Source organism: Pleurodeles waltl, chromosome 10 (assembly GCF_031143425.1).
Source record: "Pleurodeles waltl isolate 20211129_DDA chromosome 10, aPleWal1.hap1.20221129, whole genome shotgun sequence".
NCBI classification, from domain to species: Eukaryota; Metazoa; Chordata; class Amphibia; order Caudata; family Salamandridae; genus Pleurodeles; species Pleurodeles waltl.
The window spans coordinates 244,141,986-244,168,309 of record NC_090449.1 but is presented as its reverse complement, the minus strand read 5'-3'; the positions used below and the strand labels follow the sequence as shown (position 1 = coordinate 244,168,309).

Below are 26,324 nucleotides of genomic sequence, written 5' to 3'. Positions count from 1 at the left end.
GGAATGATGGAAGATGGATAAGAAGTATGGATGAGAAGGAGGGATGTGGAATGAGAAGTAGGAATGATGGAAGAGAAGTAGGGATGATGGAAGAGAAGTAGGGATGAGAAGCAGGGATGAGGAAAGAGAAGTAGGGAAGATGGAAGAGAAGTAAGGATGAAAAAGCAGAGATGAAGGATGAGAAGTAGGGATAATGTATGATGTGTGAGTAGTAGAGATGATGGATGAGAAGTAGGGATAATGGAAGAGAAGCAGGGATGATGGATGAGAAGTAAGAATGAGAAGTACGAATGATGGAAGAGAAGTAGGGATGATGGATGAGAAATAGGGATGATGTGTGATGAATGAGAAGTAGGGATGATGGATTTGAAGTAGGGATGATGGAAGAGAAGCAGGGATGATGGATGATAAATAGGGATTTATGAATGATGGATGAGAAGTAGAGATGATGGATGAGAAGCAGGGATGAGAAGTATGGATGAGGAGTGAGGAATGAGGATGTCCTAAAATGGATGCTGTACAGTTGGCAGTTCTCCCTGGGCATGGAGACTCTGGCTGCATGATAGTTGTGGCTCTGAATCCATGGCTTTCACAGAGAGCTTAGAAAGGTGTCCGGATATATGAAGCCTTGACACTTCAAGCTGGTACAGAGCACTTGATGTACTACAGTGCTTAATTTGTAAATAGAAACGTGCCGGTGCCAAAGGACCTCCTCTTAAACATACGGCTGCTGCAATTAAATGTGTGAACATGAAATACTAAGGCAGCGTACAATTGAAGTCATCTCGGCCTTTTCAATCCATTTAAAGTCACTCCCTGCCCCTTCAGTTCACTCCTGACGCTTCCTGCTTTCTCCCATTGTGGCGCTTTTTCATTTCTCTCTTTCTCCATCTTTCCCATATGTGTCTTTTTTTAACAGTACATGCTTGAGGCAGAAAAATAAGTATTGGCCCTCAAAAATAAGTGCCGGTGCTCTGCACCGGAAACAACAAGGTCAAATTCTTGGACTTCTTGAATTTTTTGTTTACTTTATTCATATCACTTCCTGTGATGTCATCCGGGTAAATGGACTTGGGATATCTCTTCTTGTACTGTCAGGAGCAGGGACAAAGGCCTGTAATGTCATTTCCCCCGATGCTATTTGTAGGTCGAGGGGCACAGGTGTAACTTCCGCTTCCCTTGTTATTTTGGTGTACAGACATTCATGCAAACCAGACAGTGTTTAGTAAAGAAAAAGAGTGGTGCTTGGCTGAGGGCGACACAAGATGAACCCAGTTTAGGAACCTATTCAGGTATTTGATTTTTTTTTAATGCAGGCCTCCAGCACAGTTGCACTGGGCAAAGCAGAACTCGAGAAATGTAGGACTTGTTATGAGGAAAATATAGTTGCATCAGGATGGAAGCCAGAGTGGAAAGATAGGAATGCTAGGAAAAAAAGATAGCAATGCTAGGGAATTGGAACTCTCAATTGAAATAAAGCCAATTGATGATTCTATGTGATTCTGCATACATTTAACTAACAGAAAATTGTATAAAAATGGTAACTTACGGTAGCATCAATAAGAGATAGGGAGGAATTGATGTGCTGGCCACTTTCCAAAATTTCCAAGCCAAACAAGTCATCTGAAAACGCAAATATATTTTCTTAGACTTTGACAATTTTCGAATTCACCATAAAATAGACACGTTCTATGTGGCTATGGCATGACACTTGTGTTTTTTTACGATTGATCTGGTTTTAAGTGCATGACATGAACATGTGAAAGAAGACATTTAAAGTAATTTTGCAAATATGCACATATTTTTGCTTGCTGCTTTGACATAGTTACTTTGGCATTTGTGAGGGACGCCGCTTCTAGGCGCTGGCTCAGACATTGAAAGGGAATATTTATTACCATCTTGATCCACTTACTTTTCCAAGTGCTTAAACATTGGGGGTAAACATTGAGGGTAAGTCCATAAACATTGAGAGTAAACATCGGGGTAAGCCAGAGGCAGAAAACAGTGTGGCTCACAACTGAGTTCCTTCCGCCCCAACGACACTCGCTAACTTTGAAAAGTGTTCGTCGATTTTTTGTCAAAGAAAGTATATTGCGGAGTGCCACATGGGTAACCCTGTCCTTTCTCTCTTCGGTACATATAGGCACCCTCTGGCCCAGCAACTTGAGCAGTGCCAGGCGAGCGTCCAAATGTACTCTAAAGATACCCATATCCACTTTCAGCTAGAAAACAGGTCAGTGAAGCAGGTTAACATCATTATATGCTTGGACCATCTGTTGTCACTGGATAAATATTATGCTTGAATGCAGCCAGCACTATGATCCTGGGGCCAGAGGGACTAGATGTCAGCACATGGCCACTGAAACGGTGTAACAGTCTAGGAGGACCACAACCCAAATCTTTAAAAGTAGGGAACCTGAGTCTTGTTTTAGATGCAGAACTATCCTTCATGCCCTGCTCAATGTGAAGGTCATGAGCATCAACTTGCAACTTTCTCTACTTAGGAAAATCCTTCCTCTACTACAGTTGATGAGAGCCTTAGGGATGGCACCGCTAGACCAATTCAATTGCACATACAACATGTTACAAAAAAGCTTATTGAAAAACTACAACTTCTTGCAGGTTGTTCTTGAACCTAAAAATGATCAACATGAACAAAGCACTGGGAACCTTAGATTAGTTCCCAGTAGGGCAGAGGGTTCAAGTTCAAAGTTCTTTGGAACATACACAAAACGTACTGTGCAATAGGTACAAAATATCTACAAAAAGTAACATATCTTTATGGACCCAACATGATCCTATGCTAAGCGACAGAATGCTTGATTGTCCTGTCACCTTTCAAACTGAGGAAATCAAGATGGAATAAGCAAAGATGGTGGCATTCCCTGGATCCAAGACTGAGAGGAGAGCACATTTTCATGTGCGTCAGACGAGGCCTGAAAACAGAAGTCTTTTGCCTTGCTTACAATTTAATCAGGCGTGTCTTTGGAAGAATATGGGAATTATCCCTCTCATCACCCATTGGGCTTTAAAGTTTCTCCTGTGACACAGCAAATAGATTCATCCAGTTCTACAGCACCCTAAACATTCTCAACAAGTAAGTAAGCCTTTGTCTGGTCCCTTAGTCAGAGATGAGACTATTCTACAATGTCTGGACATGGAGAGTGTGTAAAGCTTCATCTTGCATTATCTTATTTGTCTCTCTTGATTCTCCTTTTGTTCTGGCCACTGTGGCCAGAAACCATTTACTGTCACTTGAAGTAGGTGAGTGTGAATGGCAAGGTCTTTGGCGTATGAACAAGTGAGCAGTGCTGGAAGGTGGCCATGTTCATGATTTGTGGGGATCTTCTAAATCTCAGATACCCTTGCTTCCCTCTACAATCTTCGTGTGTGGGCTTCAGCTCTTGCATGTGGTCTAGCTAGCCTCACTTTAACAGTCATGTCATTCAGACATTTGGAAAAATTAAATTTGTACAGACGCAGCAACTTAGATGGTTCTGCCTGGCTCATGCTTGCTATGCTCTCATGAATTAAGAGTTGCAATGAGGATGGGCATTGTTGTGTAGCCATTTTAGTTATAGCTCCATGCACGTTAGTTTAATACATTAGGCCACTGTGCACCTTGACCTAGATATATTTTATTCAGCTTTGCATTGTTATTTTTACAATAACCATTTTTACGGTCTTGTTTTATTTTCTTCTATCTTACTGTTTTTGCTTAGTCCAGCACTGTGTTTTCAAACAACACATTCTTGATCACTCTGTGCTTCAGTCAAGGCTACAGTCTGGTACATTGCCGGTAAACGTGGTAGAAGTTTAGTCTCCAACATTCATAGAAAATACACATCCTTACGTAGGGACATTTTCTTAGAACATCAGGTGTGTTAATTATAAAACACTCTCTAGTCCCATTACACGTCAAGAGGGAGATTCGAGCCAGGGAACCACAACTGTACGCCGAATGCCTCGCTGCAGATGCTAACGCAGACTACAGGCCTTAGCTCAGGTATGAGGGTTGAAGTCCTCCCAGGGGAACCTGAAAGCCAGGATTAGAGCTTAACATGCTGTGCTCAAAATATGATTAGATAGAAAATAGTCCATCTATTCTAGTGGCAGTATGATAGCATTTTTCTTATGCTTAACTCTCATCGTCACCATTTTAATATTGTTGTGTTGTGTCGTTCTGGTTATTGCAGCTCACGCTTTGCTATCTAAAATGCAGTTGTTTTAGTAAACCAATCTTTAAAACTTATACTGCTCTTATTGTCATTTATATATGAGACCGAATTGTGAATGAGAGAACCGGATGCAACCTGAGTGACCACGACTTCCCTGAGAAGTATGATATGTCATGCGCTCGGCTGCCCAATCATCTCTACCTTTTGGGCGAGGTGAGGCACTGCTAGTTAGCCGGAGCAAAACCCGGATTCGGAGCGACAGATGGCACCCACCGTGGGTCAGACTCAGTCTCCGACACTGTGGACGATCTTGCTGCTCAAAATCCAGTAGTCTCATTAGAATAATGAGAGCCTACGCGACATGGCGTTTGGTCAGGCTCTAATTTTTGGGTCCTCCGGAGTATCTCTGTCTCATTATATATAATGACACCTCATTGCCGTATGCGGAGACGTCTGTGGTACTGAGGATTTCCACCACAGCTGTGTAGGTAATCCTATTACAACTGGCGGTTGTTCAAGCTTGAACTTTAAAAGGAAACCCCATTTTTGGTGTGCCTTCTCTGAACTAATAGTGTTACTATCATGGTGAATCCCCAACATGTACAAATAGCTGTTAACATGAGACAACCTCTCACAGCACATTTATTAGCAAATGGCCTAACGGCCCAGGGGGGTCCAATCACATTCGTGGTGAACGCCCACGCAGCTTATAGAACAGAACTTTTTTATTCTTGGGTCACATTTCCAGCAGTTGATGGGAACACAAATACGTTTAACCAATACACACCTGCGAACACGCCTGGACAATACAGAGCGTACGCATATTTAGAGATTCCTCTATCTTATCAAGAACATAATAATTGGCTTGATGGTGCCCTACCCCATACAATATTACCAGTAAGGTTAGGTCCACTAAGTAATGCCAGTCCTACCTGGCCTTTATTGGCTACCCATACACCACATCCTGCGGTTGGGAATTTAGCTGTAGCTGAGGTTCGTCGCTTATACATTGAGTTAATAGCAATATACAGACGATTTGTACAATTTGTGATGCAAACATTGAATACAAACCCAGCGTGTGCTGCCCCTGCACAACAACATGCAGTAACACCAGGTATAAATCCTGCAACTGTACATTCAATTATGGGTAAAGTACCCGCCAAACGAGAAGAAACTCCGTTTTGGTTAGCACAAAAAATTAATACGCTGGAGGCAGTATTTCCCCACACGGGACCTCAGGATAAATATAGAATATTAACAATGTGCTTGCCCTTTGGGATGGTCCCTACAGTAGAAAACTGTAATACCTGGGGTACGGTATTTGCCGCGCTCTATACAACCGCACATGGTACACTGACACTTGCCAATTTACCGGATGTGCTGAAACAAATTCAAGATGAATATGGGGCTGCTTAGGCCCTAGATTTGGGGATGCAATTGATGGGCAATTTTGCCACAGTGTCCTCAATCGTTTTAAGTAACCTTAAAGGGGAAGCAGTCACACTTGCAGTGCGCATGCGGCTTCGTGACGTTCCGCAACAAGAACAAGAACGAGAGCTGCCTAAAATATTAGCAGAAACATGTTCAAGTATTGGTCGAGATAGCTTAGGGGCCAGACCACAAAAACCTCAATTCCAGGGTAAATCAAATAAAGATAACTCCAAACAACAACCTGAGGGTAATAAGAAACGCTGGGATAAAAAGCAACAAACGCCTAAAAAAGAAAGGGCGAGAATCTCCACGTACAGAGACCCCACAGAATAGGTATCATCTCAGAAATAGAGATAATATCAAAACGCCTGATAGATATCAATATACTGATACACGCCAATCTCCTTCCTTTCAGGACTCATCGGAAAAAGAAATGAGAGAGGTGGGCGATCAGAGCGAAGAACAGAGTACGTGAAACCGAGACAGGAATCACAACGCTCTTCTGAGGTTTCTGTTAAAAAGGAAGAGAAACCTGCCCAACAAAAACAACAATTTAAAAAGAAAAAGGTGGCAGCAGTCGCAGTTCGACATGCCACACAGGAAGAGGGTCCTCTTGAAGAACAAGAATTGGGCCCTACCATTGCTAGACAGCGCGGCAGAGGTCACAATAGTTCACCGGAATCTTCTAGAGCATCTGGAGGTGAAAGCAACTGATGACTTTATACAAGTAGAAACAGCGGACATGCGTGTCTCCAAGCCCGATAGGGTGTACAAAGTAACGCTATAATTAGAAGGAGACATTGAACGCATAGTAAACTCAATCTTTTGGGATCACATAGTAAAAGTGTATGATGTCTTGTTAGCCAAACATGATTGGCCGCCTGACTTTGTCCGTACCTGCCTGTATGGAGAAGATGTCATTAAGCCTTCCTTCTCGCCCCTTGTTCCAGAGGAACTCGCTGAATCCTATACCATTGAATGGGCTTTGGCACAAGCAACTGCATTGTACAGAAATCACGTAGGGTGGGATAAAGACTCCCCCTACCATGTAATTCCCATTAAAAGTGAACCTCAGCCACAACTGCAGTATCCTATAAAACATGAAGCAAAAGCACCAGTGAGAGAAATACTCACGCAATTAGAGTACCAGGGTGTGATTGAACCCTGTGTCTCGCCGATGAATAACCCTTTATTCCCCGTAGCTAAACCGGACCATTCATACAGAATAGTCTTAGACTACAGACATTTAAACAGTCATACACACACCTATGCTATACAAAGTTCACATTGCACTGCACTAATGAGCAACATAGTGCGTAAAAAATACAAAACAACATTAGACATTTCCAATGGGTTTTTCTGCCAGAATATAGCGCCTGAAAGCAGAGACTTAACAAGCTTTAGCGCACTAGGCTCTCAGAAAAATTCTGTCGTTTACCTCAGGGGTATAAGAACAGCCCAGGACTGTTCACGGCTCGTGTCACTGCCATTTTACACGAGATCGACCCTGAAGCATTGTCCTATGTAGATGATATATATCTCACGGATGATGAGTTACTACAACATTTAAGACGGGTAGCCCGCCTTGTTGTAGGGTTTGCCAAATTTGGCTACAAATTTAACCTAAAAAAAACAAATGTTGCCTTCCTCAGCGTCCTGTTTCTAAGATATGAGCTGTCAAGTGAAGGGAAGAGCCTAGCACCACAATTTTTTGAAAAATGCGCACAGTTACAACCACTGAATACGATTAAAAAACTCCAATCATTATAGGGTTTTTAAACTTTAGCAGAATTTACATTCCAGATTATGCTACACGCATAATACCCTTTTATGACTTAATACGTCCCGATTTTTCAAGTAAATACTGGACAACTGAACATACACGCATTCTTAGAGAATTGCAGACAGACATGCTTGCAGCACAACATTTACACACAAGGGACAACAAAACACATTTGGTCATCAGGGTAATAGCTGGGGCCATCGGTTTCACCTATGTGACATTCAATGAAGGTGAGACAGTCCCGATTGCAGACAAATCACATTTGTATTCAGCAGCTGAACAACGCTTTGCCCCCACAGAGAAAATTCTCACTGCTGTGCAGATGGCTGTTATTAAAGAAAGACCTCTCACCCAATGGAAACACATTATTGCTGTTTCTCCAATCCCAGCCCTAGAGGCTGTTACAAAAGCTAGCGTTCCGAACGCAAAAGCACTACATCCACATTGGATACAATGGGCTACGTCTCTAACAGCTACTGATGTAGACTACATTTTTGACCCAAAGTTACAAACTCAGGAATTCCTGCAATGTGAAGTAGAATGTCCAGTTCCAGCAAATACCTTACCTATTGATCAGTATCATAGAGTCATGTGCACCAATGGCTCTGCACAACCTGCTATTGGAATTAAGCATCAATATTCTGCTGCTTGCGCAGTCGTAAGTGGCTACATGGAAGGGGATTCATTTTGTTCTCTACATACCTATACACAGACCCTAGGGGATTGTGCAGCACAATTGGCTGAGCTAAAAGCTCTGCTGATGGCACTGGAACACATGGATCCGGCACAGCCTACGCTGATCGTTTGTGATTCATATTATTGTGTCCAGTCCTTTAATGAATACCTGCATTATTGAAGCCAGAATGGTTTCAGAGACTCCAAAGGTAACACCAGTAAACACAGACTACTGTGGGGGAAAGTAGCGGATCTGAAGGAGACGCTACCGAATGTCCATGTTGTGCATACACTTGGACACCAGCGACTTGGAATACACGTTGCTGGAAATACATTGGCAGATGAAGCCGCAAAGTCAGCAGTGGCAGTAGCCACTGTAGCTGCAGTGGCTCGCTCGAGTTCCAAACCAGACGCAGACATTTGGGCTGCAGTGAAAGCTACGGATGATGGTACGCCCCATCCTAAAGGATTTCGTAACAAATATCATTATCATATGGGAAGTATGCTGAACGCTGAAGTTAAGATACCTGGCGTAGGCGTACGAGATGTCCCCGCCAAAGATATAAGACCACAATTGATCAAAGCAGTGCATGAGGGGGTGGCATCTGCACATGCTGGTGTGGCGGCTACAATTTCAATCTTACAGGCCCACTATTGGTGGCCAGGTCTCTATAAAGAGACTAAGCAGAATGTTCTTTGTTGTGACATCTGTCAACAAATTAAGGTTTCCACAGCCAAGCGCCCACCGCTGACACCCCTCTTAATTTCAAACAAGCCATTACAATGTGTGTACTTGGACCATTGTGGTCCCCTAACACCTGATAGTGCATACAAATATATATTAGTCGCTGTTGATTCATGCTCCAGATTTGTATGGGTGTCGCCACAACGCTCGGCTGATGCTCGGACTGTTATTAAAGATTTGCGAGTCTTTATCGGTACATATGCAGTTGCGGCGTTCCATTCGGACCAGGGCCCTGCTTTCGCCTCAAGGGCATTCAGGGACACCATGGCTTCATTGGGGGTCCAACTGCAGTACTCGTCTCCATTTCATCCCGAGGGAAATAGTGTTGTGGAGCGATTAAACCACGATTTAAAGCAATCCTTAAAAGCCAGAGTCCTAGGTACGGGTCGTAGTTGGCTTAATCACCTGTACGGAGTCCAGAGAGCAATAAACAACCTGCCTAGAAGGTCCCTGGGGGGGGTCGTACTTCATATGAGTGACTGTTCGGAACTCAAATGTATGTTCCAGATCTTGATGGTCCTGGCGTGGAGGCAGCAGAAACACCTTTTGACATAAATGAACGTGTCAGTGTCTTACAGGAATTGCAACAGTTCTGTGACGATAATTCTTCCAAAAGTGCCGCCTCCACAGGAATTAAGGATGTGCCAGTAACATCTACCGGCTGGATTCCCATAGTTGGGGATCTTGTACTTGAAAAGGTCGCAGTGAAAAAGGAATTTGGCCCTTCTTTTCGAGCACCAGTCCCTGTACTAGGGATACACGGTTCTAGAACTGTTATTCTACCACCGTTGGCAGGTGCCAAAGAAAATCATTTTGTTTCAATTGAAAATGTCAAGTTACACCATGTGGCCGATCCTGCACAGCCGACCAAGAGGAACATCCAGTTGTTCCCGAATCCCTCTCACTACTGGTGAAGAAGTTCTGCTACAAGTTGTTTATACCAACACTGATACCTCTCCGAGCTTGGGGAGGGTGGAAGATGATCTTGCATTAGTTCCACTAACATCAACTAACTTAGAAACATTTGAACAAGTCAACTCGACTACAAGCCAAAAGTATGGTGCTGTCTATAGTGTGCCATCACAGGAAACACCAACTCCACCACTGACAACAGCTACGCAATTTGCACGAACTGCCTCTGGTTATTTTGCCGACTTCCACGATGATTTCTCAGACTCATTCGCCTCTTCGACAGCTGATTTGTCAAGTGCACGTAAGCTAACAAACTGGCTTAAAGAAACATATTTCATTTTTTCATGGAACTATGTATGGCTTTCTCTGACTGTCCTAGCCTTTCTACTTTGGATTGGTTTGGTTATTACCTTTTTCTTATTAATACATGGTCATTTTCTTCCCGAGAGATCAGTGGTTGAACAGGTGGAGGAGGGTTTGAAACCACATTTTTCACACATAAGGTCCGAAGAGACTTATCTTTTGTGAACATTTCCGCAGTGCCAATTCCTGATGGGATTGTTTGGGACAAAGTAATGTTTGATATATATGGTCCCACGGAAATTATTCAAATACCTTATGTGTTCAAATTATCGATGAATGATATAGTAATACCAGGCATTGTATCTGATGATTGGGATGTGAAAACATTCTCTGATGACAGAATTGCAATATTATACTGTCTTTGAAAACGAAGATGTTTACCAATTCAAAGAAAATTATGGTGATACGTTTTGCTATAATTGTTATGGGTACCACTTCATACGTAGAGCGAGTAGTCCCAAAATGATATTTAATTACACGCAATGGGAACATTGTCCAACTCCACTGCAAGAGAGTTCTAAAACTTATACTGAAAAGTTTACATATTTTTCTGGGCACAATCAAAACAATGCTGAGTCATATTATTTTAAAGTACCTTCTACTAATGATATACACATGTTATTGACCAATACAAAATTTATATATTCAGAATCTTTTGTTGCCCGGTTATCAATAGAAGGCTATGAATATTGGTCCAAATCAATTGATCTGAAAAGTGTCTGGGGAATGAAAAATTGGCAGATCAAGTGAAAAGAAACATTGTTTAGAGCATGTCTAATCCCTGTTCTAATGATCTTTTTAAATGAAACAGTGCAACAAACCAGTTGTTTAGGCTTAGCAACAATCAGGGAATTGAACATGCCCAGCATACCATCCCCTGCTAAATTTTAAACATGGTAAAAATACACGAATGCAACTAAAGATGAGCTCGATGAGTGGGTCCAGAATGGTACGTTAATGCTCCACTGATACGTCCAGGCGGGTGGTTATTGTGGCCCATAGATACCAATGGGTGTCATCAATGTTTTATTAACTCCTCGGGGGGTTTTAGGACGAGTAGGCCAGACCCTCGCTATATATCTCCAGAACATGCAGATATCATTACAACATATAGGGGGTCATTCTGACCCTGGCGGTCCATGACCGCCATGGCGGAGGGCGGCGGAAGCACCGCCAACAGGCTGGCGGTGCTTCCTGGGCGATTCTGACCGCGGCGGTAAAGCTGCGGTCAGAAAAGGGGAGCCGCCGGTTTCCCGCAGGTTTCCCGCCGGTTTCCCGCTGGCCCAGGGAATCCGCCATGGCGGCGCTGCTTGCAGCACCGCCATGGGGATTCTGACCGCCTTCCCGCCACCCTGACACCGCCAGAACCAGGATGGCGGGAACGGGTACCGTGGGGCCCTTTTAGGGGGCCCCTGCACTGCCCATGCCACTGGCATGGGCAGTGCAGGGCCCCCCTAACAGGGCCCCACAAAGATTTTCACTGTCTGCTGTGCAGACAGTGAAAATCGCGACGGGTGCCACTGCACCCGTCGCACCCCTGCAACTCCGCCGGCTCCATTCGGAGCCGGCTTCATTGTTGAAGGGGCTTTCCCGCTGGGCCGGCCGGCGGTCTTCTGGCGGTCACCCACGGGCCCAGCGGCAAAGCCGGAATGGCTGCCGCGGTCTTTCGGCGGGAACCGCTTGGCGGGTGGCGACCGCCGACCGCCGCAGTCAGAATGACCGCCATAGTGTCGAAACATTATGCCAACATTGGCTAATATCATCCTCAATAAACGCGGTTAAAGAACACCTCATTCTCTTGTCTAACACCACTGACTTACAAGATTTCTTGTAAGGCCCCAGAACACCACGTAGGAAGCGTTTCTTATATGCGGTATACAATGAAATATGGAAACTTTCCCAACAAGATGCTGCTGCCCGGTTAAGGCAAATAGATCAGGAAAATGTGAAAAAGGTATTAGCTGTTGTGGATAATGGGATCAACACCTTGTCCGACCGGATACATACAATTAACAACATTGTCCCTTCTGCTATAGACATTATACGATCTGATATGTCTTCTTTATACCATGGACAGAGTCAGACCAGGTCCTTTATGCAGTTGGGTTGGACGCTTCAAACACTGAAGGCGGGTCACGTTCCGTGGCAGCCCGTCAGTGCACGGAAAATATTTTCTTCCTTTAATCTAACGTGACAACAACAACTAACGGCTAAAAAGGAAGCGACTTATGTCATGCTTAACATCGAGAAATTAGAAAGGTTGCCTTTTACCGTGGCCGAAATACCATCAGCAGAGTGGTTAATACACAGGGTTATTAATCTGCCTATTTCAACACTACAATTCACCTCCTGTTTGAAACACATTCCGGTAGGCAGATATGAAAAGCTGGGAGATAGTTACATCCATGAGGTGTGGGAGCTTCCCTTCTCGTACAAATGCTTCAATGGAATGAAAGAGGTCTTTCTTAGCAGTAGTGAATGCAAGACTTCTGTCAGCCATTCAATGATTTGTAAACAGCTGTCCTTGCATGGGGTGTGTAATGCCTGGGCTGCAAACTTGGCTTGTTATCTTAAGGAAGTTCCAGTCCCCTTGATTAGACCTACGATCTAGGTGCTTTCAAACGGCAGCTACGTCCTTCTCAATAGAGAAGACTGTTGTGGCATGCGAGCCGGAATAGTTTACGTTGTTTCGGTCCCTAAGGTCGTTACATGCTGCAGGAACGTACTGTCCCCCCCCCACTAAAATGAAGGAGGTAGCCGATATCTGGCCTCACATTGCTACTTCAAACGTGAATTTTGACAAGTTAAGTAGACTCAAGGCTTTATTGTTTCAAAAGCATGTGGCCCTTTCATCTGCACGCGAGACCTATGCACTTCAAGTGGCAAGGTCATCAGCAGGAATACAGTCCCTGTCAAAGACGAACATTCAGAGACACTTTGGTGAACTCGTGGGACGAATATTTAATGCGTCCAGCACGGCTGGATTAGCAAATTGTTTCAAAGCTGTCGGTTCTGGTTTTGTTCACACCTTCTCCTCCATATTCGGTTTGATACCTTCAGCTAGCCACTCAATTTTCGGTAGTATTTTTGGGGGATTTCCGATAACTTTGGCTTTATTAGCCGGCATCGTGCTATTGCTGTTGTTTATGCGCAATGGCTGTCCCGCTGCAACAAGGACAAATGACGGCACTCCCATCAGCGCAGCTGTGTCGTGAACGTATGATGCAGCATTTTGGAGCAACACTCCTGGAACATTTGGAGTGTGACTGGTCCTTGTCATTCAGACCGGTTTTGTACTGTGTGCAGCCCATGTTCCGGTGCCTCTGGTGCTCCTTTGAACATGCACTGGAAGTTTGTCTTTCACAGCAGCGCCCCCCAGCAATAGATTCTGATCTGTTGATGTTCTCGCTGAGGGTTTATTACCAGACATGCGCACTGAGGCTGCGTTTGCTACGTGAAGCTAATTATGAGTTACCCTTCCTGGAGGAAGTTGCCATCAACTCATCAATGGGCACTCCACAGGATGCCGCCTTGGTTGATACTGGGGCTATGGAACACACCTGCTCCTCGATCATTTTTGGCGCGGACTTTCCGGTGTTGTAATTTGCTTAAGTGGAGGATCTCCTGCTTTCCATGACTTGTGCTTGATTTGGAACTTTTCTAAATTGACATTTTCATTGAATTCGGTTATAAGCCACGTGCTCATGTTTTAAATTGCCAAGTAGTGTGCTTGTGTGTCCTTTTAACTTGTCAAAGTTGAGTAGGGTTTTATATATATATCTTAGGTTGAGAAATGTCAGTTTTGGCTTGAACCACTTTCTACCGACAAGGGGAGGGTGTTATGTAGCCATTTTAGTTATAGCTCCATGCACGTTAGTTTAATACATTAGGCCACTGTGCACCTTGACCTAGATATATTTTATTCAGCTTTGCATTGTTATTTTTACAATAACCAGTTTTACGGTCTTGTTTTATTTTCTTCTATCTTACTGTTTTTGCTTAGTCCAGCACTGTGTTCTCAAACAACACATTCTTGATCACTCTGTGCTTCAGTCAAGGCTACAGTCTGGTACATTGCCGGTAAACGTGGTAGAAGTTTAGTCTCCAACATTCGTAGAAAATACACATCCTTATGTAGGGACATTTTCTTAGAACATCAGCTGTGTTAATTATAAAAACACTCTCTAGCCCCATTACACGTCAGGAGGGAGATTCCAGCCAGGGAACCACAACTGTACGCCGAATGCTTCGCTGCAGATGCTAATGCAGACTATAGGCCTTTGCTCAGGTATGAGGGTTGATGTCCTCCCAGGGGAACCTGAAAGGCAGGATTAGAGCTTAACATGCCGTGCTCGAAATATGATTAGATAGAAAATAGTCCATCGATACTAGTGGCAGTATGACAGCATTATTCTTATGCTTCACTCTCATCGTCACCATTTTAATATTGTTGTGTTGTGTCGTTCTGGTTATTGCAGCTCACGCTTTGCTATCTAAAATGAGGTCGTTTTATTAAACCAATCTTTAAAACTTATACTGCTCTTATTGTCATTTATATATGAGACCGAATTGTGAATGAGAGAACCGGTTGCGACCTGAGTGACAACGACTTCCCTGAGAAGTACGATATGTCATTCGCTCGGCTGCCCAATCATCTCTACCTTTCGGGCGAGGTTAGGCACTGCTAGTTAGCCGGAGCAAAACCCGGATTCGGAGCGACAGGTGTCACCCACTGTGGGTCAGACTCAATCTCCCACACTGTGGACGATCTTGCTGCTCAAAATCCAGTAGTCTCATTAGAATAATGAGAGCCTACGCAACAGCATCAAAGTAGATTTACCCTGATTATTTACCAATAAGTCGTTATTACAGTGAGTCATACTTCGCCAGTTCATAATCCTTTGCCTTCCTTTCCTCCTGTTGGTTCTTCAATCGACTGATCACGTCTGATATTGCTTGTTATATGTAGAAGCTGTTTGCTGTAAATGTGCCCAGGCCTATGCCCCAATCCCAGACGGGGGAGGAGTTTGAAATAGCAGGGAGCATTTAAAACTTTAGGATTTTATGGATCTAAAGTAAATTCTAGTTCTAAATAGTTAACAAATGAATTCTATATGATGTGAATCTTAAGGATTTTAAACGGCTATATTAAGGTACTTTCGTAAATATACTTTTAGGAATTTTTCAGTCGAACATAGAAAGATTGACTGACTGGCACACTGGTTTCAAATAGCTTTTTTACTCCTTGCAGCATGCCTTCATACTGCTGCTTTCCTGTTTTTTCATATGATGTCTACTCATGTAGGTCACCTCTCACATCACTTTTCACTGGTACCTGTCTTGTTTAACATCAGAGCATAATCTTGTGTATTTGGCCTTACATTAGTATATACTTCCTTCTTGATTTTACACCATGTGCTTGTTGATTTCCTTTTAATTTCAGTGTTCTATCACAATATAGAATGCTCAATATCATCCTCCAACAGAATGAACTACTATGACATCGTCAACATAAATGTATGTATACCTACATGTAGATTTACTATTCTTATCACATCTATACACTTTGACCATAGACATACCTTCCCAATACAGCAATGATTAGTTAAGAAAGGTAAATCTACATATACTTATATATATTTGTACTTACCATGTTGATATAGTGGTAGAAGATATCCTGCTCTGAATATGATTGCCAGACAATAATTTGTCATTCAGTATAGTGGCATACTTCATTTCATTATTGACCAACTCATCAGTTTCAGCTATGGTGAAAAAGTCTCTGGTGGGTGGCGGGACGAGAGTGTTGTTCCAGTGGCCTCATGGTCCTCCTTTCTGGAGGAGGGAGCTAGGTGTGGCCCCCATGCTTCTCCTACACCGCAGCAGGTCTATGCAGATCCACCTAAGCCCCTTCACACACTTCCAGAATTAGACCACCATCCCAAAGTTAGATCTCAAATACTAAATTAGTATTCAGGCTCATGGCGAAAGTTATCAGGAACACGGTTGCACAGGTCACTTCTAATGCAGAAGGGGTTCCCTCCCCACAAGCAGAGAGATTTGGGGGCATATTTATACTCTGTTTCTGCCGAATGTGCGTCAAAACTTTTGACGCACATTCAGCGCAAACCTTGCCCCATATTTAAACTATGACGCCCGACCCCGCGGAGGTCAATAAACCTCTGTGTGCGTCATTTTTGGGATGCGGGAAACCGCCTTGCATTAATGACATGCAAGGTAGGTGTCCCCATCCAAAAAATGACTTTAAGGCCTGTGGGCCTTATTTATACTCCTGCATCATTTTGACGAACAGGAGGGGCGGGCCTTAAAAAATGTCGCACAGCCTGATGTGCACTGTTTTTTAATGCCTGGGTGAGGGCAGGCGTTAAAGGACCTGTGGACTCACTTTCACGGTCACAGACCATGGAAGCAGTCCAGAGGTGCCCTTGCCTGCCCCCAGGGACACCCCCTGCCACCCTCGCCCACCCCAGGAGGACACCCATGGATGGGGGGACCCATCCCAGGTAAGTACAGGTAAGTTGAGGTAAGTATTATGTTTTTAGTTTTTAAAGTGGCATAGAGGGGCCTAATTTGGGCCCCCCTACATGCCACTGTGCCCAACGGCCATGCCAGGGGACAGAAGTCCCGTGGGCATGGCCATTGGGCAAGGGGGCATGACTCCTGTCTTTGCTAAGACAGGAGTCATTTCAATGGGGGTTGTGCATCAAAAAATGGTGCAAGTCCGGTTTGAGCCATGATTTTTAACTCAAACCTGACTTGCACAATTTTTTGACGCACAACCCCTATTTTCCCCTATGCCGGCTAACGTCAATCTTTAAATAAGGCGCCTGCATGGTGCATAGGAATGTCGTTAGCCGGCGGTAACTTTTTTGACTGGTTTGCGTCAAAAAGTATAAATATGGGCCTAAATCTTCTAGTAGAGAAAACCTGCTGGGGTTTCACAATGTACAACTTCACTGAATGTTACCCAATGGGCGAAAGTGAGTTTGGTTGTAACTTCTGCTCATTTTCATAATAAAAGCTTTAGTGTCTATATATCAATCAAAGCAAAATAAGTATTTTTGTAATAGGGAGAAGGTGAGATAGAGGAAACTCAAGAGGAATGCAGTGGGTGTTGTGTTACCTGATATGCAGAAAGCAAATGCAGGTTATTTTCGAAGACTTTAAAACTCTGTAAGAAGGTTGGTGTTTTCATGTTCTCTATATGCTGGCACGTTACTCCTTTAATTAAGTGTCCTATGCTGAAAAAAAACATTGTAAACAATATGCTTTAGTGGAATAACAACACTTCAAAAAGAACATGAAATATTATCAGCTTTGGTAGTACCAATTTGTAGATAAATACCGCTTGAAAGAAAAATTGGTAAGTTTGCCTCAATTTTCATATACTTTGCACCATCTCTCCCTTGACATTCAAAGCATCACTGGCAAATCTCTTGCACCTATTTAGCAAATGGCCTCAATTGTATTCAGTCACAGCAACTTTGCCATATTATCTGTATATGAGGTCCTGGCCGCCACACACAACTTCACAATTGTAGGCCTTCTTTATCGCATTCCATGGACCATCCAAACTACCCTGGGTTGCAGCCTTACAGCAGCTCTGTGATAAAATACATTTATATTCTAACGAGTATTAATGATTGCTATACCAACTCGTTCTTTCTCCGTACCTGAGAGGTCACTGTCTTTAGACTTACTATTTTATGGTTTTCATATCATCAACAAGAACTCCGAAGTGAGCCACAATTCACGTATGCAAAAAAATTCTGTCTAAGATGGATAACATTCACTTCAATTCCTTGCTGCCATGATCTCAATGCCAACGGATCCTCTACGGTATCCCAATCTAACTATGTTATTGACACTATTCCATTAATGTGATTGTCACCAAGCATATTGCATCTGGACTCGCACCTGATGTTTTCATCATCACCACACCTGTCTAGTGATGAACAGTATAGGAAAGTACTCTCTTTTTGGCATGGTTACCCCCGTGCCTGCTGTCAGTATTTTTTGACTGTTTTCACTGGAATCCTGCTAACAAGGACCCCAGTGATTGTGCTGTCTCCCTCTAAATTTGGTTGCATAGGAATTTGCACACCCCACAATTGGCATACTGGTGCCTTCATATAAGTCCCTAGTATATGGCACTTAGGTACCCAGGGCATTGGGGCACCAGGGGTTCCCCATGGGCTGCAGCATGTATTGTGCCACGCATGGGAGCCCATGCAAAATGTGTCTGCAGGCCTGTCATTGCGGCTTGAGTGAAAAGGTGCATGCAACCTTTCACGACATGTCTCTTATCCCGGTCGCTGTAAGCCACCCCTATGGTAGGCCCTCCTAGCCCAGAGGGCAAGGTGCAGGTACCTGAGTGTGGGGACACCCCAGCCTGAGCAAACAGTGGCCCTACGAAATCCAGCTCCATTGCACTGGACTTCGTAAGTGCAGGGAAGCCATTTTACCTATGTACGGGACACAGGTCAATCCCTGTGTTCAGCTACATAAAGGTAAGTCAAACCTGGATGTGTTTGGTATCAAACATGTTGGAATCATACCCTAATACTGTTGCAAGTATTGGTTGTATAATTCCATGCACTCTGGGGGCTCCTTAGAGGACCTTCAGCATTTCTCCTACCAGTCTTCTGGGGTTTTCCAGGCAGCCCGCGCTACTGCCACTCCTCAGACAGGTTTCTGCCCTCCTGCTGCTTGACCAGCTCAGGCAGAGGAAGGCAGGATAAAGGATATCCTGTGGGAGATGAAGGCAACACCCTCTCCCTTGGAAATAGGTATTACATGGCTTGGGAGGGGTAGCCTCCTCAAGCCACCAGTATGCTTTGAAGGGCACATTTGGCGCCCTCCATTGCTGAAACCAATTTGCACCAGTCCAGGGATCCCAGTCCATGCTCTGTCGTGAAACTGGAAAAAATAAACCACTCCTCTGTCCATCATCACCCTAGGGTTGGTGCCCAGAGCTCCTCCAGGTGGCCACTTGATTCTGCCATCTTGAATCCAAGTTGAGCAGAGGCCCCTGGGAGCATTTGAGTGGTCAGGTCAGGTAGGTGACGTCACAGCCCCTTCCTGCTAGGTGGTCAACCTGCTAGGTGACCAATCCCCCTTCCTGGGCTATTTGGGGTCTCCCTCTTGGTTGGGTCCTCAGATTCGACCTGCAAGATTCCAGCAGGACTCCTCTGCATCATTAACTCAATCTTCTGGCCATTGGGACTGCAACTAGGCCCTCCAGGAATCAACAATCTGCAACTCCAGCGACAACTTTGCTTTGCAACATTGTTTCTCAGGCTCCTTACAGCAACTACAACATTTCCCCAGCTGTGCATCCTCTGAGGGCAATGAGTCTTCAGCCTGCACAAGAAGTAAGAAGGAATCTCCCTTGGAGTGAAGGAGTCAGTCCCCTGCATCCACAGGCACCAATTGCAATGACGACCTGCTGCGTGTCTCCTCTCTCTTCTGGAACTGCATAGATCCTGCATCACAGGTTGTGATCTGGAGTAGTCCCCTTGGTTCTCTCTAGCGGCTCTCCAACTTAGGAGATGGTGAGCCCTTGCTTCTCCTTGCAGGAAAGTAACTCTGTGCAATGCGACTCTTGCAGCTACCAAGGCTTGTTTGTTCCTTCTCCAAGTGATCTTCACGCTCCGTGGACCCCTGGCCCCCAGCACTCCTTCCTGCAAAGCACAGTCTCCTGCCTGCTTTTCCAGCGACGTGGAACTCCTCTTGAGGTGTGCTAAGTGTGCCTCACTGCAACTCCTGTGCCTGCTGCCAGTGGGTTGCCTGTGGGGGCTGCCTCCTCTTCTTGTGACTCTCCCAGCTGCTGAGGGTTGCCCTGGACTCCCCTTCTTGGTTCAAGTCCCCTGGACGTTGCTGGTCCTCTTCATCCTTGCAAACCTTCTTCTCTGACTCTTGCATTTGCCAAGGCTTGTTGGTGTTATTCCAGCACCACGGACCAACTGCTTCTCCACTGCCGATGGGGGACATCACTTGCATCACTCCTGGGACTCCTCTTCGGCTCCTGTGCTGTACTGCTGACCTTCTTTGTCCACCGTCGACCTGGTCCTGCATCCACAGAAGGGTGGGTAGTAGCTCCTGTCAGAACCAGACACTCCATCTCGAACTAGACTTGGTCACCTTCCTTTGCAGGTCCTCTTCTGTCAGGATCCACCTTTGGGTTCTTCCATTCTTGGTTGGGTCTTGCACAATCCTTTTCCAAAGTCCTCCTTTTGGGTTTGGGGAAAACCAGGTACTTACCTCTCCTCTCCTGGTCACTGGGGGACACCCTGGTACTTATCTTTTGAGGTTCCTAGTTTCTCCAGCTCCTTCTCCTGATTCCACATCCTTGGGTGGGGGACTGCCTTTCACATTTCACTTTGTTAGCATATGGTTTGGTCCTCCTGTAGGGCCCTCACTATTTGCTATTGCCTTTACAAATACCTATTGCTTTCTATGCTATTTACTGATTTCTAATGTGTACATAATAGTGTGTTTACTTACCTCCAGTTGGGGGATTGCATATACAGTATTTTAGTATTTGTGTTACTATAGTAAAGTACGTTTATTTGTGTAACAATGTGTGGTTCTTTCATGTGTGTAAGTCCTGTGTGACTGTAGGGGTATTGCATTTGCTTTGCATGTCTCCTAGATAAGTCTTGGATGCTCATCCACAGCTACCTGTAGATAGCCCTGGCTTCCTAGACACTGCCTACTCTTCCTAATAGAGGATACCTGGACATGGTATGGGGTGATAACACCATAGAAGTCCACCACACACCAGAGCAGCTTCCTTTAAACAGAACTAGTCTGGTGTATGTGGTTAAGAAGTATAGCCCTTCCATCAACGAAGCAATGACTTTCTGTGAAATCATGTGAAGAATCTTATCATTTCCTTCTTATAATTTCCTACCCGGTATATCTGAATGATTATATAGTTTGTCAGTAGTTTACAATCCTATCACTGCTTTCTGTTGAAACACTCCACGAAACATCTTGGGACAGTAGCAAACTGCAATGAAGAACATTTTAGATTTAGGCAAAATTTGCAAAAGCTGTCTATGTCATTGTTCTATCCAACCCCAGGCCTTGTTTGTATGCATTTACACCACAACCGTTGTATGGCAGAGATGGGCAAATTGGTATGGTGATTGTATCAGTCAGGACATGAATGAAATGAATAATGGTTTCAGAAATTTGAGCTGAAAAGTAAAGTGGGTTTAAAGAATAATTAAAAATAGACTCATTTTTATGAACCAACCATTTGATTACTTCTTATTGTTGCATGATTGGATTGTTTCTAAATAGGATTGATAAATTTGGGACCGACAGGTCACACAGTAGTATGCTGGGGATACCAACCAAGTGTGGATTAGTGCACTTATTACTGATTTCAATGTTCGTGGGCCAGCAGGCCAGAACCAGTATACTCATAAAAAACAGTGATTAAACTACTAACCCAACAAATTAAACAAATATATTTGGAGTGGCACAAAAGAGATCTTACATCCAATATTGCAAAACATATTGGATACTTGGAAAATATTGGATCCCTGTTTAATGGTACCAGTTCAATCACTACATAACTATACTATTCCAGCAAACCAAAGGTGTTCTTTGCCATTGTTTCCACAGCAACAATGTCACTAATAATGTCTCTCACTTTAAATTAATTAATATTATCCCTCTATTTTTGTACTGGCCTGAGGAGTTTACAAGAATATGTTACAGTTTTAGTCCAAGATTAAGGTAACATTAATTTTCATTGCTCTACCTTAGCAGTTCATCTGGAGTTGTTTTCTTAGACAATGATTCATACAGAAACAGGGCCTGAAAAAAACATTATAATAACTCATCAAGTACCATAAACGTGTTAATAAGAAAAAATCAGACATATAGGCGAAATTCAGATATAACAAACAACAATATAGTCACAATAGAATTATTAATAGAAAATAGCATTAACACATGGCAATTATAGCTTTGTCCAAACAGGCAGAAGGTTTTCACGAGTGGCTGCAAGATCACTGTGAAAAAAGTATCTAGCAATTAGATGGAAACATCATGGTGTGTCTTGTAACACAACTGCAACTTCCCAGCAGAAGGATTGTAATACATTTTACAATAGGAGTAGACCATAAACCTCTTGTGAACATTTTGGAGAGTAATGGGTCAGGTAAAAAGTCACCCAGAATTTCCAAACTGGCATGTGAGTTAAGGGAGTACCAACTCAAAATGGAACACATATCTGGGAGAATGAATGTCTCAGCAGACCATCTGTCACGCACTGCTTGAGAGGATGAACTAGATGGTAAGAATGCTGCTGCTGGTTTGTTGCTTGTTTATGAAGATTAATGTGGATCCATCAAGAAAGAAGAATGAGTGACATCAGTCCACAATGACAATACTCTTATAAAAGTAAAACATGACACAGTGAAGGGATGGCTTCATGAGAAAGCATTAGATGAAGTATTAAGGCCATTTTGAAAAATAGAGGATGAACTTACAATTATAAATGATGTTATCTTATGCGGTGACACCCTGGTACCACCCTAAGACTTAAGAGGATATAGTCAGCTCATGTAGGCCATTGGTGTATGACAGGAACTAAAAATACATTGAGGGATGGATATTGATGGCCCTTAATGGATTTGGATGTTGACTTGTACATTACAAGCTGTCCTGTTTGCAATAGTGCTGACAAAACCATGTGAGCACACAAATATACCATCACCGCTGTGGATTTGCCTGAAGGCCCCTGAGTAAAAGTTGGCATTGACTTCCTTGGTCAACTTAGTTCTTTGCCACTTGAAATGCACATGCCATTGTTTTAATTGACTACTTTAGCAAATTAATTGAAGTGAAATTTGTACCTCAACCTACTACTAACAAGGTAATAGAATTCTTAAAATAATTATTTTACAGAGAGGGTTTTCCCCATCAGTTGGTGAGGGACAATGGGATACAATTTGTGTCATGAGAAATGGTGAATTTATTGATGGTGAATGGGTTGGAACATAGCAGGTTTAAAGCAATGCGCAAGTTGAGCGAGCCACTCGCTTGATCAACGAGACTATGCAGATGGCCTCGAAGTCACACATTCCCATCTAAGCAGCCTTAAGGGCATGTCTGTGGTTGTACCGTACCACTCCTCACAACACCACAGGCAAAACACCATTCAAATTACTCATGGGAAGGGTGGCAATTACCCAATTACATCGTACTGGTCACTTGCTTAGAAAAAATGGGAAAAGAGAGTCAAGCAGAGAAAGAGATTTGTAGGACATGGTTTCTAGACACCAAAGTCAGATGCATAGAAAGTATAATGCAGGAATGCTGTTAAAGGAATATCTGTGAATGTTGGTGACCAAGTGAGAGTATGTTACCCTAGTAAATGTCACAATATGAGCAGGTACAGTTAGCAGTGGCAGGTGGTAAAACAAAGGCACAGTGATCTTGCTTGATAATGGCCAATGGTGGAATGGATCTAAAACAGTGGCGGTGAAAAATCCTGATTCTTCAGTTGGGCATTACACTAACCATACCCGCAGGTATGAATGATGTGGAAAGTGGAGTGCAAGAGAGCATTGGGAAGTACCTGTGCCACTGGGGGCTATTCCATCAATACTTCTCCATCTAATGTTAAGACCAACCTTACAGACAACATCTGCACCAGAGAACTATCACTCCTATTCGTTTTAAGGACTATGTATGGCGTAATTTGTTGAAAAGTGAGATGTAGTATTTTGGACAGTTAAAAATGAGTTATCTGTGTTTACTCCTCCTTGTCATCCTTTCCACCTTGTCTGTCCTACGTTTTGTTGGTGTGCGCTCGCACAGCGCAAAATAGAATGTTGGGGAAAGAGGATTGTTTTATATACTGTGTCAGTGCTTACTGGTCATTCTAGTCAGGACAAATGAAGTGTTAGCTTATACTCACATGGTCTCCTGTTTACTACAGGATACATCCATCTGCACCAATTATCAGGGCCAAACTCACATATAAAGCACACAACAGTAATAAAGTTTCAAGCCACAGTCTAAATAAATCTCTGAATATTTAAATATAGTTGTTCCTCCTTACACTGTGAGTGAGTAGGGTGACGCAGTGACTCTGTCACTGGTGTATATGGTGCAAGCAGATTAATTAAACAATCCCGAAAGGCTGACATGTGGGCATAGGCATGTCCCAAATCACTGGGAAGGTGGGGTTGTTGGTTCTCTGGTATGGCCCGATTCCCTTAGCCTTTCCTGAGTACAGAATGGCTCCTTATCTGTCAGGTGATACAGACTGAGGAGGCTGGGGGATAATAGTACGTGGTCAAGACATGCAGCTCACCAACAGGGCCAGAATCTTTGTTCATCTTTTAAGTTATTCATCAGTCCTCTACCTTTTGTCTGGGGTTGATGTTGTCTCTATCCTGGTGACAGGCCAGGTGCCACCATGATGTCAGAGAGGTAGGTATTACCCGCAAGAGAGAAATCAAGCAGGATCATTGCCTCAGTTCAATGCATGAAATGGGCACAGGTTCCACACAAGACAGTTCCTCACTCCCCTAGCTGATGGATGTGACCATAAATAGGTTTGCTGGTGAGAGGGTACTCTGGGAAGCACATAATAGAAGCAGTGTTAAGAACGTCTGGTGTCATCCTGATCATGCAATCTTAAACCCTGTAGGGTTGGAGTTTTGTGGTTTGCATGAGCTTTGATCATGCTCCGAAGGCCTAGATTTTCCTAATCCCACTCATTAAGGACCATCCAAGTGTATGGACCTTGTGCAACAAAGGTTGGCACAAACATCCTACATAACGTAGTGCTGGCATAGTTATTTAGGTGGCTTTGAGCCTTTGAGAGTATGGGTATTGTTAAGCAGTTCCTGGACTGCTTACATACAAAAAAAGTCTGGTGCTGACATATTAGAGGTAATTCTTGGCATAGGGTGCAACTATGGCAAAATGCCAGAAATTTTTCTTGGCATATGGGACACCAGCAGCAAAATGCTGGCACTGGCATACTGGATGTAGTTTTTGGCATTGGGGTGTGGATGGGGCAGGTAATTATGACAATATACTGGCTGATCCTACATAATAGGGGTCATTCTTATGTTGACTCTTTTTTTATGAAGTACTTTTATTAAGTTTCCAACAAATAAACCATTGAAAGCTATGGCTCTCAAAGGATTGACAGGTTATACATTCCCCATGTGACCAAATCTTGTTTGCTTGTTCCTCCATGCACGCCCTTCCTTCCTCCTCCCTATTTCACCCCCACGAGTCTCCCACCAGTACATTCTTCTTATACTATTCACCAGATTGGCAATCATACTCCTGTAGCACAGCCAGGCAGATCAAAACCTCTCCCATTTTTTGGAGCATCCCCTTCCTGGATAGATTTGTCTCTCTACCAGCATGCACCAACCCATGTCTTCTGCCCAAGTGGTAATCCCTGGTATCTCATGTGCTCCCCAGGTCCTTGCAATATTTCTCTTGGCCACGGAAAGCCCCAACATCTGCAACATCTTGGTATATTTTGGTGGGCTTCCATCCTCCCACACATTGAGTACCAGCATTTGACTGTGTTGTCTAGTTTATTACCAGTCTATGCATATAGGTTGTCTCTTACCTCCTCTCAAAAGCCTCATGCAGACTAGATAGTATGAAAGAAATCCATTATTTCACCCCATCCTCTGATACATTTGTTGGAGCTAACTGTCCCTATCTTGTATAGGACCTCTCCGGTGTATTATGATCAATGCAGTATCCGAAGCTTCACTAGGTGAAACCCTGATCATATTGCAATCTCTTGAGGGGCCTGCATTGCCTCTTCCCACTCCCCATCCTCTAGAGGGCCCACATCACTCTCCCAGTCTATTCTGAGTTTGCCCATCAGACTTCGCGAGGCGTATATAACTTTCTTATAGATCAGGGAGATTGCTTTTTTATTAAGCGTTTCTCCCATTGCCCTGTCTTCCATTGGTGAGGATTCCTCTGCTGCTAATGCTGTCTTACTTGTAGGTACCAGAACATTTTTGTGACTGCCAAATGGTATTCCTCTCTAAGCCTGTCAAAAGACATCAGGCCATCCTGATCCCAGATGTCTCCCAGGGTGGAGATTCCTTTCATGTTACAATTAGCAAAGCCTTGAAGCCGCCCTTCGTCCCCTAAAGCATCACTAACCTACAGTGCGGTCAGCTTCACAGCTTCTTTCCCCCAA

The 26,324-nt window shown here is 43.8% G+C and overlaps 1 protein-coding gene across 1 annotated transcript in view; it reads right to left on the bottom strand.

Annotated features, from left to right (window-relative positions):
* Positions 1 to 26,324, bottom strand: part of OTOA (otoancorin) — a 291,404-nt gene that overhangs the window by 155,154 nt on the left and 109,926 nt on the right. Inside the window, 3 exon segments of the mRNA XM_069212309.1 lie at positions 1,550 to 1,623; positions 17,232 to 17,349; positions 21,885 to 21,940. Of these exon segments, the coding sequence (XP_069068410.1) occupies positions 1,550 to 1,623; positions 17,232 to 17,349; positions 21,885 to 21,940 (248 nt within the window).